Source organism: Mauremys mutica, chromosome 6, assembly GCF_020497125.1.
Source record: "Mauremys mutica isolate MM-2020 ecotype Southern chromosome 6, ASM2049712v1, whole genome shotgun sequence".
NCBI lineage: Eukaryota > Metazoa > Chordata > Testudines > Geoemydidae > Mauremys > Mauremys mutica.
Window position 1 is genome coordinate 43928768 of NC_059077.1, and position 18041 is coordinate 43946808.

General features: G+C 37.1%; 1 protein-coding gene across 3 annotated transcripts in view; it reads right to left on the minus strand.

The window, feature by feature from the left end:
- AGGF1 (angiogenic factor with G-patch and FHA domains 1) overlaps positions 1 to 18041 on the minus strand; it is a 40578-nt gene that overhangs the window by 18642 nt on the left and 3895 nt on the right. For 2 of the 3 annotated variants that reach the window (XM_045021104.1, XM_045021105.1), the window contains exons 4-5: positions 16125 to 16271; positions 13931 to 14116 (exon numbers count right to left, since the gene is read on the minus strand). In XM_045021104.1, the coding sequence (XP_044877039.1) occupies positions 13931 to 14116; positions 16125 to 16271 (333 nt within the window). Of the gene's footprint in view, positions 1 to 2926; positions 2997 to 13930; positions 14117 to 16124; positions 16272 to 18041 lie in introns of all 3 variants that reach the window. The other variant, XM_045021107.1, reaches the window with a different exon arrangement.

The window sequence follows — 18041 nt, forward strand, 5'->3', positions numbered from 1 at the left end:
TCACCAAGCTGTGAAATTGACAAGACTGCCCGTCTCCTGGAATGGAGCAGGGTCCAAAGCCACCCATTTCTCCAGGGGAGCAGAGGACAGCTGGGCTCTAGCTGCCTGGCTTTCTTGTCAATTTCACGACTCCTGCTGTGAAATTAACAAGACAGCCAATGTAAGGAGCACAGTGTCTACACAGACATTGTGTTGCCCTAACTACACCAACATAAGCCTTACACCACTTGTAGAGGTGGAGTTACTATGTCAGTGTAGTAGGGCACTTACATCGGTTGGAGGAAGGCTGTAGTGTAGGCACTGACATAATTAGGTTGACATAAAGCTGCCTTATGTCAACCTGTATGGTGTAGACGAGCCCAAAGAGGAATTCACTTGATTGCCTCAGCAACACCATCTCTGCCTCCTTGAGTGGAGAAGGTGTAGGCCTGCCTGTGGTGAGAGGGAAGGAATGGATGCAAATCATTCCTGCTTCAGCCCCGCATAAATAAGGCACAAAAGATGATACAGCTCAGATTGTATCTTTTCCATGCAGCCCTCCCTGGGGATGCTTGAGCTTCAAGTGGCCATGGCTGGCTCCAGTAGCCAGGGAGGGACTGGATGAGAGGGTCATTAGAGATCAGAGCCATTGTCATTTATTTAAAATTGTAATTAGCAATGTGGCAACCTGGTTGGTGAAGAGTTTACACAGGTCACAAGTGCCTGAGAGAGAATTATGCTAGAAGCTTCTTTGGTCAATTAGATCATAACTTTTATCAAAGATAAAGACAGATGTGTATTCACAAATTGTTCACTTTAGTATTTATGCAAATATGTGAAGATATTGTTTTAACATCCCTTCAGATGTTGTATATTAGAAAATAGATAGTTGCCTGGCTCAAAACCTGGCCAGTAAGATTAGATAGTCTTGGATGAAAACTGCAATACACATTTTAAATTCTTGTATGCAGATCAAACGTTCAGAAAAAGCATGACATAAAAAAAAATGGTTCAGGATGTAAGTATCAATGCCCATAAACATAAAACTTATACAACATTCTGATCTCAGCAGTAACAGACTACTCAATTTAAAAAAGGAAAGCAAGTGAATATACATAAACAAATTACCATCTAAAGGCAATCCCCCCCTTCTCCTGACAAAAATGTATTACACGCGAACTCACTGCCCCAAATCAACAAGTATAGATGGCTTTCAACACATTACGCCATGTAAAAGAAAAAAGCAAAGTCAGCTTTAGAAATGTACTGAAACATCCCAATTCAGCTGTTTAAGTGGGGGCATTCAGTATTTAATAGAAAGCCTGTTTGTTTAAGTAAGTGTAGATATTTGCAGATCATCTTTAAACCAACAAAAAAGAATTTAGTGTTACATTTTTAAATTTATAATTTATTGGCCAAATTCTGCTCTTACTGAAGTTCATGGCAGCAAGGTCAGGAATTTATTGACTGGTTGTTTCAAATGTACAAAAACAAAGGCAATGTTATTCATGATATATACTGAATACCCCTGTTGGAAAGTTCTTATTTGAGACCTGATCCTGCATGATGCTGAGCCCTCACAACCACGGACTTAGTCCTGATCCTGCAAAGTGAGCTACAAGCGTGGATCCTTATGCATGTGTAGACTACTGCTGAAGCTAAGTATTGAAGACAATGGAATTCTGTGGGCATGAGGATCCACGCTTGTAAATCCCTTTGCAGGATCAGACACTCAGACTAAGTTCTTTGGGGAAGGCCCATGACTTTTATACTTGTTCATAAAGCTCCTGGCATGCTTTGGGTACAGCAACAAATAAATTTAGGAATCAAGGATGCATGAGATATTTATGGTTTCGTTGGTTAATCCAACATTTCTGTAAAGATCTGGGGTTTATTTATTTATTTTACGGGTGGTAGCTTCCACCTTTCCATTCTTAAAAGGAACAAATTTTGTTCCTTCCATCATGCCCTGGTGCTCTGTAATGTTAAAGCTGTAGACACTCTTCAATTCATTCTTAAAGCACAAGGGCATCTTAACGGAAATACGGCATCTGAAAAAATGCAAAAGCAGTGACGTACAAAAAAAAGAGTAACGGTGCAGAAGACGACTTTGCATAATATATCAGTTGTAGTATTAATGCAGAACATAAATTCTCTGTAAATGTGCATCAACACATGTACTAGATTAATAATCAGACTTCATTCAACATAACCACTGCTTAGAGGAAGGAACCAGTACTTTTTTTGAAAAAGCTGAGAAATGTCAATTCCTTAAGATTCAGAGAAATGTAAACGGCAGACTTCTGATTTTTCTACTGGAGGATTTATAAGACGCTCATTCCCAGCCTGGTGACAGGGCACGGAGAATCATATAGCTAAGCTTCCACTTGTTTAATGCCACCATTCCACTAATTCTCCAGTTATTCCAGTCTTCCAGCAACCCAGAACCCAAGTTTCCAATGTAAAGAGAGGGGAGAAAAAAAAAAAAAAAGAGTCAGGCCATCTTCATATATCATAAGTTTAACAAAAAAAAGGGGGGGGGGGAACAAACCCCCCACCCCAGTCCTTTTGGCAGGCACCTTTACAGAGCAAGCAGCACAAATGTGACTGTTACCGTAAGAACATCAAAGGTGATTCTTGGTTAGTCAAGACACCATATATTGATGTAACAGGATGCTTAATATTTCTTTTGGCAACTATAATTTAGACAGAAGCCTTGTCAAAGTTTTCTGCAGATGTCTGGATTTGTACATTTCAGTTCAATTAGAAAATAATTTAAAGACCAGATTTGATTTATGGCAAATAGGTGCAATAAATTTAATCCTATTTCCTCCAGGTAAAAAAAACATTTAAACAGCAACTACCCAGCTACTAAGAATTTTTTTTTAATCTATCAAGGTTAAAGGTAAACATCCACAGACTAACGTGTTTGGTGTCTCAACTCTACCTTCACCAGAAGCTGCCAATTCAAAAGAAGAAATCTTCAGATTAGCCATGGTTTCTGTCAACTGATGTACCTAAAGACAGGATGAATAGCAGCAAATAGTAAACTGCACACTGTAAAAAAAATATCATCTGTATCAAGAGTTCTATGGGAAATACTTGCTATTAAACGCTGTCTCCTGGAGAGATAGCTAAGATGCACCTAGTTTTGAGATAGCCTATTGAATTCTGTCAGAGAAGTGAACTGTACAGTCAGCATGGCATCAAGATAAAAACGTTGGAAACAGACACAATCAAAACTAGTTTCTACTGTGATCAAATAAAAACTACTAATGTGTTTTTCATGAGCAAATTACATAAGAAACTGGATGCAGCCAACAGGCCTCAAATTAGTAATTTTGTGTAGTCTCTCAGGCCCCAATCTGGCAAACAGAGCCACACAGAGACATCTTTGCACCTGTGTGGAACCCATAGCTCTAGTTACAGTATCAGAGGCCTATGTTTATCATTTATTCAATCCTTGTTTGGTTTTTAAAGGTTCTGTTTTTTATTCTCCCAAATTCACTTACTTTTAAATGTTTTTTCCATGTATGAAGAGGATCCTCCCCCAATATTATTCTTTTTCAACCCCTCACAGCCAGAAGAAATAGAAACCTGATCCAATTCCCACTGAAGTTAACAGAAAAACTTCAATTGACTTCAATATGTATTGCACAAAGCCCTTATTGATCAAGGAAAACATAAGTTTATCTGATTCTATGTCCTACCAGAGTCAGACGTTAGAATTATCTATTAAAAACAAATTTCTTGGGCAAAGTTCTCAGTTTCATGCCTGCAAAGAAAAAAGGTCTGTAATAAGTGACTGTGGAGATCTAAAAGAATGAATATCCCTATAGAAGTTATTTATCCCATTTCCGTTATTTATACAAAAATTAAACAGCTTTGTTTTATAGGTGATATTAAAGATGGAAAAAATTCTTTTAGTATTTTTTGCAATAAAAGTGCAATATTTTAGTAGAAGCCTTCTATGGCTTTCTATTATGTAATTCTATTTCTCCAAAATATGTAAAAGTGTGGGATTTCTTTTTTTAAATGACAGTTAACCCTTTGTATGCCTACACTTACAGGTCTCTTTAAGGAACATTTCAAATGTTGGGAATATATTGCTCATTACTATAGTGTTAGGAAAATGTCCTGACTTGCTGAAAAACTGATATCTGTTTAGATTTTTTGAGACTATAGTCAATAAATGCATCTCATCACTGTGGCTTCAAAAACAAATATTAAAAGAAATGTGGTTAAGAAGAATAAATGAGAGAAATTAGTCAATTTATTGCTTTTATTAGATTAACTACTGAACTCTGAAGAAAAATGGTTTAAGTGGAATAAACCAGTAAGAATTCATTGATCACTTTTGTGGAAAAAACCTACTGTATGTCACCATACCTAGAGTAACTCAACTTATACTGTCTCAACTCTGAATTTCCTTACTTTCTGTATTTGGAACTCTCTCTTTTAATACTTATATAAAAATATGTATATCAACAATTTTGTTTATATTTAATAAGCTAGTAACTAAAGTGCACTTCTACTCTGAAAAGTTACTGTTATAAAGGATGGATGGGGCTCCAGGTTTATTGTTTGTCAATTAACCTTTGAGATCTAATCTGTTTGTACAGGAGTTTTAAACAGTCTAATTAAAAATTCCTTCTCTTCCTTTATTTTTTTTAAAATCGGCTAACTCTGCAAACTCAACCTGGAATCTGCAAGTCAAGCTGGGTTCCTTCTGACTTATGTATCACCAGAAATAAAGATTTTGCATTCAGAATTTAAGTTACCAATTCTGTTAATGATGTGCAAACCAAAATAAAATCCAACTCATTCTCTCAGCTATATAGGCTCTGGAAGAGAGAAATGTAAAGTAAAATGTAATAAAAACTTATCTCTTTATGTTACTGGCTAACTAGGACTATGAATGCAAACATGGACCTGGTCTATTGAGTAAGAAGTTGCTTTTTTCAGTCACTTTTCAGAGTAAATCTGCACTTTAAAGTAATTGGTAACTCAATGTGAAATAACCAGAAATAATTTCATTTTCAAAATAACTAACATTACTAGTCCAATGAATATTGTAGGCAACTTGTAAGTTTCTATTACCTACCCTGGGGGATGCTTTATGTTTTGTCATAATGAAATTATAGTGGAGTGTTTAGCATTCCTGATATCAAGCGATAGGATTGATTACAGTATAAAGCTGGGAAAATTTAAATTGCTTTTCTCTTAAAAGAATGCTTTATAAGACAAAGAGACATGAATCGGCATCCCTTGACTATGCAATATATATTCTCTGATCTCTAGAGTGACAGGAATGCGGAGTAGATCTAAATTTATATATACACTGATACATAAAGTTGGAGTGTAGTATAAGAGATATGACTTTTTCAAACAGTATTTAAAGTAAGGTATCCGGCAAAGATAATGGTTCAAAAGCAAGATTTAGCAGCAAAGCTATCTGCATAAGATACAACACTAGAACCATAACATTACTCATTACAAACAAACCTGGTTCATTTTCAGATTAAAAAGACATCTTTAAAATGCTAAAATAATTACTATAAATTGACTGTATATGGTCCTTTTTTTGGGAGGCACAAGATAATGTTGCCAAAAAACACTACATACTTTATCAATATGAACTAATGACTTCTGACAGCAGCTGCAGTAGTTAATAAGATAAGTTTTACAACAGGAAAATCTTCCTTAGTATTTATATAACAAGTGCTGTCATAATCTCTACACAAGCTGGTAATTTTCTTATTACTCAATATATTTCTTTATATAATAAGATGATCACTGAAAATGGAAGTATTGCAACTCAACTAGATAAGATGCTTAAGAACACCACAATAATAATTTATATAGTTATATAAAAATGCTCAAAAAAACCTTTCAGTGATTATTTTCAATATAAATTTTGACTATAACAGACTATTTTTACACTTCATTTTCTATTTATGTTTTGCCATTTGCTTGTATTTACAAAACAGCAAAAAGTAATTGCTGTTACTTTGGAAATGCCATTTCTTTTTAATTATTGTGCTCAAAGATACAACTACATTTAAGAAAATTGTGCACTGCCTATCTTATTTACTTTGGATTTTTTTTCATGTTAATGCATATCTTGTTGCCCAATCAAGTTGTAATTTGCCTGCTTGAACAAGGTACATAGTTAAAAAGCATCTAGCATAGACCACATCATAAATTATGGACGTTTCACCTCTTGCCTTTTGACTATACCATCCAGTCTCCATACAAGATTTAATTTGCTAACAAGATTTCATATATAAAATAATCTTACTAAAAATCAAATTAATTCAATCCAAGAGTCCATATGGAATATGATTACATAGCAGAAGTGGAAGACAAGGGCAATGTGGAAAAGCACCAAGATGTGTTGATATGCTTTTGCTAGCTAGGGTAGAGGGTTCCCTTAACAACTTGTATGGTGCTTTATTCTTGTAAATATTGTTAGATATGTGAAACACCTGATCACTCAGAACTAACTTTAAGTGGTCTACTCTTTTTTTTGCCAACAGACAAGCGTTTACCATTCTGACTTTTCAATCTTGCAGCTTGTCATTAGCTGAATTAAGCTCTGCATCTGTAATATACTGGGGGAGGAGTGGCATCAGTAGAGTTATGCTTTCACATTACTACTGAGTTGGACATTTTGTACAAAATACAACTACTTTTAAATGCCCCCCTCGCTAGCTCCCCCTCTTCCCCAAGCCTAAGAGTTCACTGTGTTCTTCAACTGTGCTAGCTGCGCAATGCATGCTTTCAGACTGGGATGGCCTGCTGCCTCTGATATTCCAGAGTGGGAATCTACTCTACTCATGGCAACTGATCTAGGTATGGAACTACTTCCACTAGCACTGTGAAGGGGGTCAACTAGAGGCCTCTTCACCTACAATGAAAGAAAACTAGAGATTATTCATACTGTGAAACCTGTATTAAGAAGCTACCAAAGGGGTCTGACAAAAATGGGTTCCTTAACGGAGATGGTCTTCTAATAAAGATGGAGCACAACTGTATTCAGTAAATTAGTGCATACTTTGAACGGGTCTCTCAAAACAGCAGGATGCCTAAAAAAGGTAGTCTCATCCTTCTCAACCTTGTCTCTCAAACAGAAAACCAGAGGGAGTCTGAGGAACAGCAAGGCAAATAATAACTTAGTTGCTTCAGCTAGAGTACCCTCCAAGTTATTTGCAACAAAAAAACATTTTTCTCACAAAGAAAGGAGAGAATGTAAATAATAAACAGCTGTTTCTAGTAGAAATGTATGATACATGCTAGATAATGATCCAGAATTTAGCACAGATGTACTTACTTCAGGGCCATTATTTTTAACACTATATTTTAGGCAATGCTGATGTGACCCTTATGACAAAGCAACACCATTTTAAGCGCCTGTTCCAAAGAAATTAACTCCAAGTTTGCTATGAAAAATTATCAGATCCATCATTAACCGAATAAAATTCTGCCACTCCACTTCCCCCCAAAGGTAGTTTTCCCCTGCTTTCTGATACAAAATGTTTCTATTTTATTAACAATTCTCCCAAACAACTGAAATGTTTCTATGTAACTACTGAACATAACATGCCTTTGGATCACTGCTACCAGGTGGAGTGCGGAAGGACAGCCAGGCCAAACTTGAGTGAATGGCAATGCAACCTAGTGCATGTGGTTGCAATGCCATTAAAGGTTCCAATCCCTCAGGAGAGTTCAAAGCACCAAGCCTGCAGGTTAAGAGTGTGTGGCTTCCATGGGGGTAGGTCTAGAGCCCTTTCCTCAACCCCCCTCCTCCCAGAATCCCTGTCCAGAGCCCTAGCCATTATGGGTATTCCCCTCCACAGCCTATAGCCTTAATGCTGCTACTTCCCAGAGGCTGAAGTGGAGCAGAGTGTGGCTGGAGTTACTATTAAGAGCCTGTTATTGTACAAGAAGCTGTGTCCTCCCTCCCTCCCCCACCCCGCAATTCCAGGGATTGCCAATATGGGCACCTCTGCAGCTCTCCAAGCCCAGAGGCCCAGTGCATTGCCAGACCTAAGGTTGAGAAAGGGGAGGCAACGTGCTGAACTCCAGTGTTGCCACCAAGTGATGTAGGTAACTGGAGGAGTAGAGCCAGGAACCTGCAGTTTGTGCCCTTAAGATCCCTGGCTAAGTAACTTACAGGTGCAATCAGATCATTACTAAGTGTATGCAACTAGAGGTGTAAATAACAGCACCCACAGAACTGGGGGCCATTTTTATAACTTTAGGCCTGAGTGTCCTGTGGATGCTGTTAAGTACTCTATCTTTAGATTTAGCTCAGGGAAGTAACTGCAAACAGATAATGGAACCTATTTTTTGCGGTTGCCACCTGGTATTGTAAGTAGTTGGGGGCCAGAGACCTGAGGTTTATACCCTTCCTCTCCTTCAGGCATTTGGAGCATCCAATTTCGCAGTTCTTCTAGTGCTTAATCATTAGAAATAGCTGCCTTGTACAGTACATAAAATGGATCAGTTTTTGTGGCATGTAAAGAGATGGTGATTGTACTAGTGCTTCATCTTCGAAGAAACAAAAAGTTTGGAAATATGAAGAAAGTTACTTGGAAATGAGATTTACATTTATTGGCATTGCAAATGAACCTTATCCACAAAGCATTGTCTGTGGTGATGTACTGGCTAATGGCAGCTTGAAGCCTTGCAAATTCAGATGAGACATTGTGGACTAGAGGGTAGCCACCTGACTTTTTCAAAGAAAGACTCAAAGCATTAAAGCAGCCAAAAAGTACTATAAGCAAGCATGCTACACTGCCTGCAAAGCATCTTAAAGTGTCTTGTGCCATGTCATACTAAGCCTCACACCACAGCAGACACACTGATTTTGCCAGTTGCAAAGGAGATTTGTTCCATTATGTCTGGGGAAAGCTCAGCTCTGCAGGATGGTGCCCCATTCCACTGTCAAACAACACAGTGAGTTGCAGAATTTCAGAACTCAGTGGTGTGAACCATGAAGTGTTGAAATATATTCAGATGAGTCAATACAATGCAATCCAACTTCAGACAACAGATATTGCCAGAGCTGTACAACTGCTTGTTTATGTGCTTTGTGCACTGAGTCACTTCTGAAGAATTTTTTTTGTCAACCCCTTTCAACATACACCAGGCAACAAATCTGAAATACTAGATCAGTGGTTCTCAACCAGGGGTACACGTACCCCTGGGGGTACGCAGAGGTCTTCCAGGGTGTACATCAACTCATCTTGGTATTTGCCTAGTTTTACAACAGGCTACATAAAAAGCACTAGCAAAGTCAGTACAATCTAACATTTCATACAATCATTTGTATGTATTGCTCTCTATACTATACACAAATGTAAATACAATATTTATATTCCAATTGATTTAATAATTTAAAAATTGTAATAATTAAATTTTATAATTACATGATAAAAATGAGAAAGCAATTTTTCAGTAAAAATGTGCTGTGACACTTTTGTATTTTTTGTCTGATTTTGTAAGCAAGTAAGTTTTTAAGTGAGTTGTAACTTGGGTGTCTGCAAGACAATTCAGACTCTTGAAAGGGGTACAGTAGTCTGGAAAGGTTGAGAGCCACTGTGCTAGATAATATTCATTTGATGCCTTGGGATTTGCAGTGATGGTGCTTGATCCATGATGGGAAAAGCTCAGTAGTTTTATCACCCACATTCAGTAAGTAGCCACCAGTCCCAAATGGACACACTGCATTATACACAGAGAAGCTTCGGCTGCCCAGAAAATGCATCAGCCTTGAAGTCAGTTATGCAGCAAGCCATGCAGGATAATAAATTTTATAAAAGCATGGCCACTTAATGCACATTTATTTTCAGTTCTGTCAGGAAATGAGATCTGATCATTGTGATGTTGGCAGACCAGATGCCAACTCATGCCAAAGGCACAGTGCCTCAGTGTACACTGACAAATGCATAGGTGGAAATCAGTCTGGCTTACTTGTGGGTTAGTACAGTTAAAATAGATATTAGTGTTATATGAATGTATTTAGCATTTAGACTTTATGGAATCTTTGTAGGATGTTTCATGTATTAATCCTATTTATAATATCTGTAGCCCATGGTATAAAGTTATACTGAGTATTTGCATTGTAAACTTCTAATTGTGTAACTCGCCAAACAGGAAAAGCAGCATTAATTAAGGTAAAGTGCTTGTCCTGGACACAAGATGGTCCACTGAAGGCAAATGAGGCTGTGTGTAGCATCAAAGGATAAAGACCTTGTTGATTGCCTTCCTTACTCCCTCCATGAAGGGGAGACCTACACATGAACTTATCCCATCAGCTTGGATTCTGGGGTGAAGTGGATAAAAATCTCTAACAAGGAGAAACTAGATTTTTGTGGTGTCTGGATTCTGAGGGGAAGAGACTCCTAAACAAACAAAAGATCCCCATACAGTTTAGCATGGGTCAGCCCTAAAGGACATATAGATATGCTTACTACAGGAGTTTATATTACACCTCTACCTCGATATAACGCTGTCCTTGGGAGCCAAAAAATCTTACCACGTTATAGGTGAAACTGTGTTATATTGAACTTGCTTTGATCCACCGTAGTGCACAGCCCTGCCAACCCCGGAGCACTGCTTTACCGCATTATATCCAAATTTGTGTTATATCAGGTGGCGTTATATCAAGGTAGCGGTGTACCTTTTTAAATTTAAGACGGTAACTAATTTGTGTGTGCGCATGTGTTTCCTGTTTTAACCTTGTAAATAACTCATTTCCTTCCTTGGTTTATAAATCTTTAGTTAATTTATTACAGGATTGGCTACAGGTGTGGTATTTGGTTTGAGATCTGAGTACAAATGACCTGGGATAAGTGACTGGTCCTTTGGGACTGGAAGTAACATGAATGATGTTGTGCTTTTTGGTGTAAAGTAACCACCTATCTCACAGCCCAGCTTGCGTGGGTGGCAAGATAGACTGGAATGCCCAAGGAACTGTCTGTGACTCCATAGTAACACTGTTATATTGAGCAAATTGAGTTCATCTTGTTATTGAGTTGGTGAAACCTAATTATAGAGCATACAACCAGTTTGGGGTTTCTGCCCTGCTTTTTGAGTCTGCCCTGAGGTTGGCACTCATGGTTGAGAGCCACTCCAGACAGCATGACAATAATCACCACCTACTACTCCAAATCAAAGGTAGTTATCAAGAGGAAGAGGACTTCGCCTTCTTGAGTTGTGTGAAGAGATTAAAATCATCTTAACTGATGTAAAGTCTGATCTAGTTAACCACCTTCCGCAACTACCTTTGGCAGGCTCTATTTGCTTACTTGGTTAAAGTTTTCAACCATCTGAATTCACTAAATGCATCTATGCAAGTGAAGAATAAATCCTATCAGACAAATTAACAAATTCTATTCAGAAACAGGACACGTGGGCCTCTTGATTTGCAAGTGGAAACTACAACATTTCCCACATTTTCAGATTTCCTCTAGGATTGTGGGGTGGCAATTATGATTGGCAGAACTTATTTTTATTCTTTTATAACTCAATGGCTAATATCTGTTTATTTTAATCTTTTACTTTTAGCTATTTAAATGTTCACACTTGTGGAAAATTATGGGGGTCCAAACAGTATTTAATGATAGATGTTGATATTCAAGCTGTATAACCATTAAAACATGAGTTGTCAGCATCATGTCAAAATATACAAAGTAAATAGCCTTAAACCAAACTCTAATAAGTTTTCAAGCAGCAATTTTCTTACTTTGCCTATCTGTAAATTTCAATTATTGATGGAAATATTTTTATTGGCATGTGTGTATATGGTAAAACTGACATTTACTGATAAAAAACTAATCCTTTCAAGCCTAATTTTGATGAGCTACAACAGGGGTCGGCAACCTTTCAGGTGGTGTGCCGAGTCTTCATTTATTCACTCTGATTTAAGGTTTCACGTGCCAGTAATATATTTTAATGTTTTTAAAAGGTCTCTTTCTATAAGTCTATAATATATAACTAAACTACTGTTGTATGTAAAGTAAATAAAGTTTTTAAAATGTTTAAGAAGCTTCATTTAAAATTAAATTAAAATGCAGAGCCCCCCGGACCAGTGGCCAGGACCCAGGCAGTGTGAGTGCCACTAAAAATCAGCTCACGTGCCGCCTTTGGCACACGTGCCATATGTTGCTTACCCCTGAGCTACAAGCTGCCGTTGTTGAACATGTGATGAGACTGAAAGCACTATTCAGTTACTACTTCCAAGAAGACTGCAGCTCATTTGCCTGGACTCATGATCTGCTCATTTCTGTAGGTTAAAGCCATCTTTCAAGGGAGGTAGAAGAATAGCCAATTGAGCTGAAATGCTACAGCAGACAGGACAACAATTTTGGAACTTTTTCTCTCTCAAACTTCTGGCTTTCAATTACAGAGAAATTCCCAGAGCTCTCTACTCTTTCTACCTTTTGCTTCATTATACCCATGCAAAGTTGGGTTTTCCAGACTTACAGCATTGAAGACAAAGTACAGAAACAGCTCCAAGTAGATGACCCACAACTCTGCCTTCCAAATACTGAACCTCTCACTGATCTGAGTTCCAATACCAAACAAGCCCAAACCTCTCACACTGACTGACATCGGCAGCACTAATACAGAGAAGGGGTGTTTTTTACAGTACCATTTGACTTGTATTTTAAGTAATTTGCCTTATATCTCCTGAACAAATGCATTAGCAACACTAGGTGACAGTATCCCACTCACTATTGTAAGGGTGGGGTGAGTGGGAAGGGCTCCAAGGGAACAAAAATAAATAAAGCTAGTTGGGGGACTTGATTCAGGAAGGTTGAGAATCCCTACTGTAAAAGCATGATTTTTTTTTATTCTAGGTTTTAGACAACGTGACTGGCTGAAATCTGAGATGCTCATGTAATTTCATAGAGGAAAATAGATAATACTGCATTCTGTTTTAGAAATGCAAACTAGCAAGCACTGTGAACTGAGGTAATCAACATGTATAATTAAATTAGTAGTAGGAAAAAATTGATTTACAATTCAAATGGTGTTCCTCTACAACAATAATTTGATATAGCAAATATTGATATACATTAGGAAGATGTTTCTTTAATTCTGCTATAAGCATCAATGGCAACAGAACTTAGACATACTATCATCTTCAAGAGGTACAAGTATAAGTTTGAAATGTCTACTTATAATGTAGTACAGAGTAAACTGTTTTAGCATTTGGAAGACAAAATGTAGTAAAAAAGGAGGCGCTAAACTTTTCTTAAAATACACACTGATTTCAGTGGCCATTTACGTATTAAGATGTATATCACAGTAGTTCAGTTGACACGGTAGATGACAAAAAGATGGCCTGAACAAATGGTATCTGAATAGAAGGGTGGGATATAATATTAATTAAAATAATTCTATGAATTTCATATTGGATCCAAAGGATTATAGATTCAAGATGTCAATGGAATGGGCTTGGGGGATAAAGGTATTCACATTGATTTTTCTTAAAGTTTTCCTATATTTTTATACACAAAAAAGGAATTTAAAAACACATTAAGGTAACATTAGTGTTCTGAAATAAAAGCAATTATATTCAAACTAAATCTGCTACTCCCTTCCTCAATTTACCTTGTTGTACTTATCTACTGCAGAGTTATGACTCATGGGTGAGTTTAAAGTGTTGTATATACTTTGTGCTGCAATTATAGTTCAAACTGAGAAAAACAAAGACATGCTGACTTAAGCCCCCCCCACCCCATTTAGCCCCATCAATCAGAAAATTATCTTAACACTTTCTAGTATTAATTCTTAACTTTTAGTGATGCATTGGTCACATTTTGGATACATATCATTCCTTCAGTCCTCAAAATGCACACACATTTGTTAATCACAAGTTGCATCACAGAAAAATAATTTTTGCATTTGATAAATTTGCAAATCTGAAATAAATTACCTTATATTCATTTGCAGTAATCCACTCTGGATCTTTTCTTTTCTTTTTTCCTTTTTTATCCTTAGTCTGAATGGTTGAAGCCTGGTAAGACTGCAGATCCACTCGTGAATGAAACTGGTATCGGCCACTTTCAACATCACAATAGTAATAGATTCCAGTGGTTGGATCATAATAAAGTTGATTTTCCTTTTAAAGGAAAAATAAAGCACAAGGCATCCTTTAATCTGATTTATGTACTGCCTAGCAAAACATCAAATTAATAAAGAACTGTGCTTGAAGTTCACGTAAATGAACTAAATGTGCTAATACATATTACCATAGCAACAGTCATTACACAAGAAAATACAAACGCTAAGTAAAGGATCAAGTAACTGTGATGCAAAATGAGCCTGGATCCTATGATCCCAATCCTGCAAACATTTATACACAGGCTTAACATTACTTCTGTGAGTAGCCCCACTAACTTCAAATGTTTGCAGGATTGGGGCACCAATAACACATTAACAATACTGAAAATAAAACATTAGGAATAAGCATCCCTAAAAGCAGAGAGTAAAACAGGTGATGGTGCAGGGTTGAGCCAAAATGGTGAGTGTGTTGGAAAGCTTGTAAAACCAATGTCTGTGCTGTAGCTGTTCTTCACTTTCTAGTGCTGTCAGTATAGCACTTTTCATTAGCATTACATACATTTCCAAAGCATATGACTGAGTTTGCCCATGCAGTGTTGCAAATTTAAGAGTCTAGTCTTCCTTCAGTATAGAACTTCCATTAAGATTAACATGTATGCTCTTGCATTCATAGCAAAATAGACGCCTTACAAAAGAAAAAGACATCCACATTTGTAAATGAAGATGACTCTATATTGCTGAAGCTGAATAACTCCAAATATTTTGATCCACTTTGCTTGAGGTCTTGGGCTACGTCTACACTATATTATTTACAGTGGCACAGCCGCGCCGCTCCAGCGCTTCCGGTGAAGACGCTCTAAGCTCTCTGTCATCTTAATAACTCCTGTCTCCACACTTAGGTCAGTATAATTTATGTCGATCAGGGGTGTGGATTATTCACACCCCTGAGTGATGTAAGTTATACTCAAGTAATTTGTAGTGTAGACATAGTCTTAATATTCTTTATTTTCTCCCAAAATTGTTTTCAATTAAGCATAAGAGCATCCAGCTAAATGGAATGGTTTTCTACACTTTCTCTGAATATGCCTTTGGTAGCAGAGAAATCTCAATCACTCAGGGCAGGCTACTACAATCTGTTTTGTTCAAAATTTGACTTATTTTTAAGCTCCAGTTTCTAAGTCTAATTTTAAAATAAAGACTCCAACAGAAGCTTTGCTACTGTAGAATAATTTGCTGCAAAAATAAATTTTCACCTTAATAAGAGACATCTTTGTTAATAGTATAAAAATGTTAACAGTACACAGGGTCTGAAAGGAACTAGATAAAGACCTAAATTTGCTATTCATACTGACATTTATCATCATTCAGCAACTGCACTTTTAAACAGCATATGTGAACTGGATGACTGCACAAAACACTGCAATTGCATGTGTGAGGAACCTGACAGTTTGAGAGTAAGTGTTTGCACTGATCTTTGAACTACAGTGAATGTCAATTGGTTCACAGAAACCAGACCACCATCAACTTAATAATGCAAAAATTATGGAAAACGCTATTAAGAATTTCTTAAAACACAATAAACATGATTTATATTGTTCACATCAAGGGATACATTTTTGTGATTTTTTCCTCTGACTGAACTAATTAAACAGCTTGATGTCCCACGAAAAACATTCAGTGGTGTCTGACCTCTGTTGCATTGGTTTCAGTCTAGAGTTAAACCACTGAAAACAAGTGTTACTCCAGTTTAGAAAAAACGTGCTTGGATATGAAATTTTCTTTTTCTTTTCAAATTATTTCTCAGGATATTTGCATGAAAACAATCTTTATAGAAAGTACATTTCTGAAACTAGTAATTATTTCTACCTGAACTCACTGGCAACTTTATAAATATTATCAAGTTGACATGGTGATAGCACACTCAATCAATATTTACTTTAAATTATAAAATCAGCTTGGGTCTTAGTTCTCTGTTGATTCCATCCATATTTATTACTCCAACTTATATCAGGCAAATGGTAGATCCATATATGCAAAACATCAACGATTTTGAAAAAGAAATTTACCGAATTATAGTAGAATCCAGTGCTATGGTCATAATACAATCCAGTATTCTCATCATAAATAAACCCAGTCTGTGATACAGCAGCTTCTGCAGCAGCTCTCAAGCTTTCTGCTAATGTACCTTCTGCTAACGAAGTATCTTCTGGTTCCTAAGATCAGATAATAAAAAAGTAAGTTGTCTGCTACAAGAAAGGTCAGCTTTTATTCTTCCACTGTAACACACTTCATAATTTTAAAGAAATATCCATTTTAATAAACTGATCAAAATCTGGTGCCTTAGGGATATGGATGGCTCGGGGGATTGTTAGTGGAGAAAAGAGGTTGAAATGCTGTCTGCATTGACATCAATGGCAATACTCCCACTAACGACATCAATGGGGCCAGGACTACACCCAAAGCCTTTCATTTTTCATTAATCAATACAAAAGTGACTCAGGTCACTGACGTAGTGAAGAAAAGGTACCATCTGTTGTCCCCACAGTGACCTTTATAAAATAAATTCTGGTTCTCAGTTCAGTGTTTAAGTACTAGATTGCAAAACCAGCACTGAGATACTTTGAGAGGTGGAGGACTGACAGGGATAGAGTGAACTCCTTTCTTAACCCTATATATTGTCCAACTACATCAGGGAGTAAGGCAAACTGACAGCACAGGGAAGTGGGAGAGCTGGCACTGCCAATGCCCATGTTATACCTATTCTGTTGATAAAAGATTTGAGTGTAAGTACTTTCAATCCAATACTGTAATCGACATAATCCTTATGAGCACTGCAACTATGCCCATATAGGCCTACCTATGCATTTGTGCGCTCATCACCAGGCTATCTGAGTGATTTATAAATCCAGCCATACACTATATGAAGGGTACATTTATTAGCTTATAAAAGGTTATAACATCTATTACTAATTTATTAAGTCTGTTATAGACACAAGTAGTATGTGTTAGAGATTGATATCCATGTCATTGGGTTGCATATAACCATCTAGAATACCTTCTGTTGTACTAGTATCTATCACTTATCAAAACATTCATAGATCATTTATTAACTATTTATAAATGTACCCTTAATAGAAAGTGACAAACTCTATAACATAAACATCAATGTCACTGGCTTGAGTCTACCTCTGCTGAGATCCCCTATTCATGTTTTCATCCCCTCTCCCATTGACTGATGAAGCTCCTTTCTCTAGAACCTTTCCAAATTCTAGCTCTCCAGTTTCCAGCATGCTCATAATGCTACTGTCTGCCTTCTCAAGCATACAAAAGAAGCACAGCCACATCTCACACACACACCTTTTCTCAAACTCCCCCCTGTTCCCCATTTATTTCAGGATCCATTTGAAAACTAACTGCTTTGGTTTTAAACTGTGTATACTACTTGCAGCCTACTCCATATACTATGGTGAGAAGCACAATATCAATTATTTGGCCATGTCTACACTAGCACTTATGTTGGCAAAACTTTAAAAAAACAACAACACACCACAAGTGACAAGTTTTGCCAGTATAAGCTATGTTTCCCACTAACATAGCTACTGCTGCTCATTGAGCTGGTTTTATTATGTCGACGGCAGAGCTCTCTCCTGTCAGCATAATGTGGCTACACACACAATTTTACAGTGGCACAGCTGTATTGGTACAGTTGTGTTGCTGCATGCTTGTAAGTGTAGACATGGCCTTAGATAAGATACCTCAGACCTTATGTCTCTCTCTCTCCTCTGCTACTTCCCCTCATCTTCTGGAATCGACCCTCTCTCCCAGGCTTTTCCCACAATTTCACAACTAATGGTACAAGAGCCTTCTTCTTTGCAGTTCCTACTCATTGTCAGAGCCTTACCATTGTTCTGATCCATGAATTCCATTTATCTTCAACTCATTTAAAAGCATCCCTTTTTCCCCTTTCAGGTTGCTACAGACTC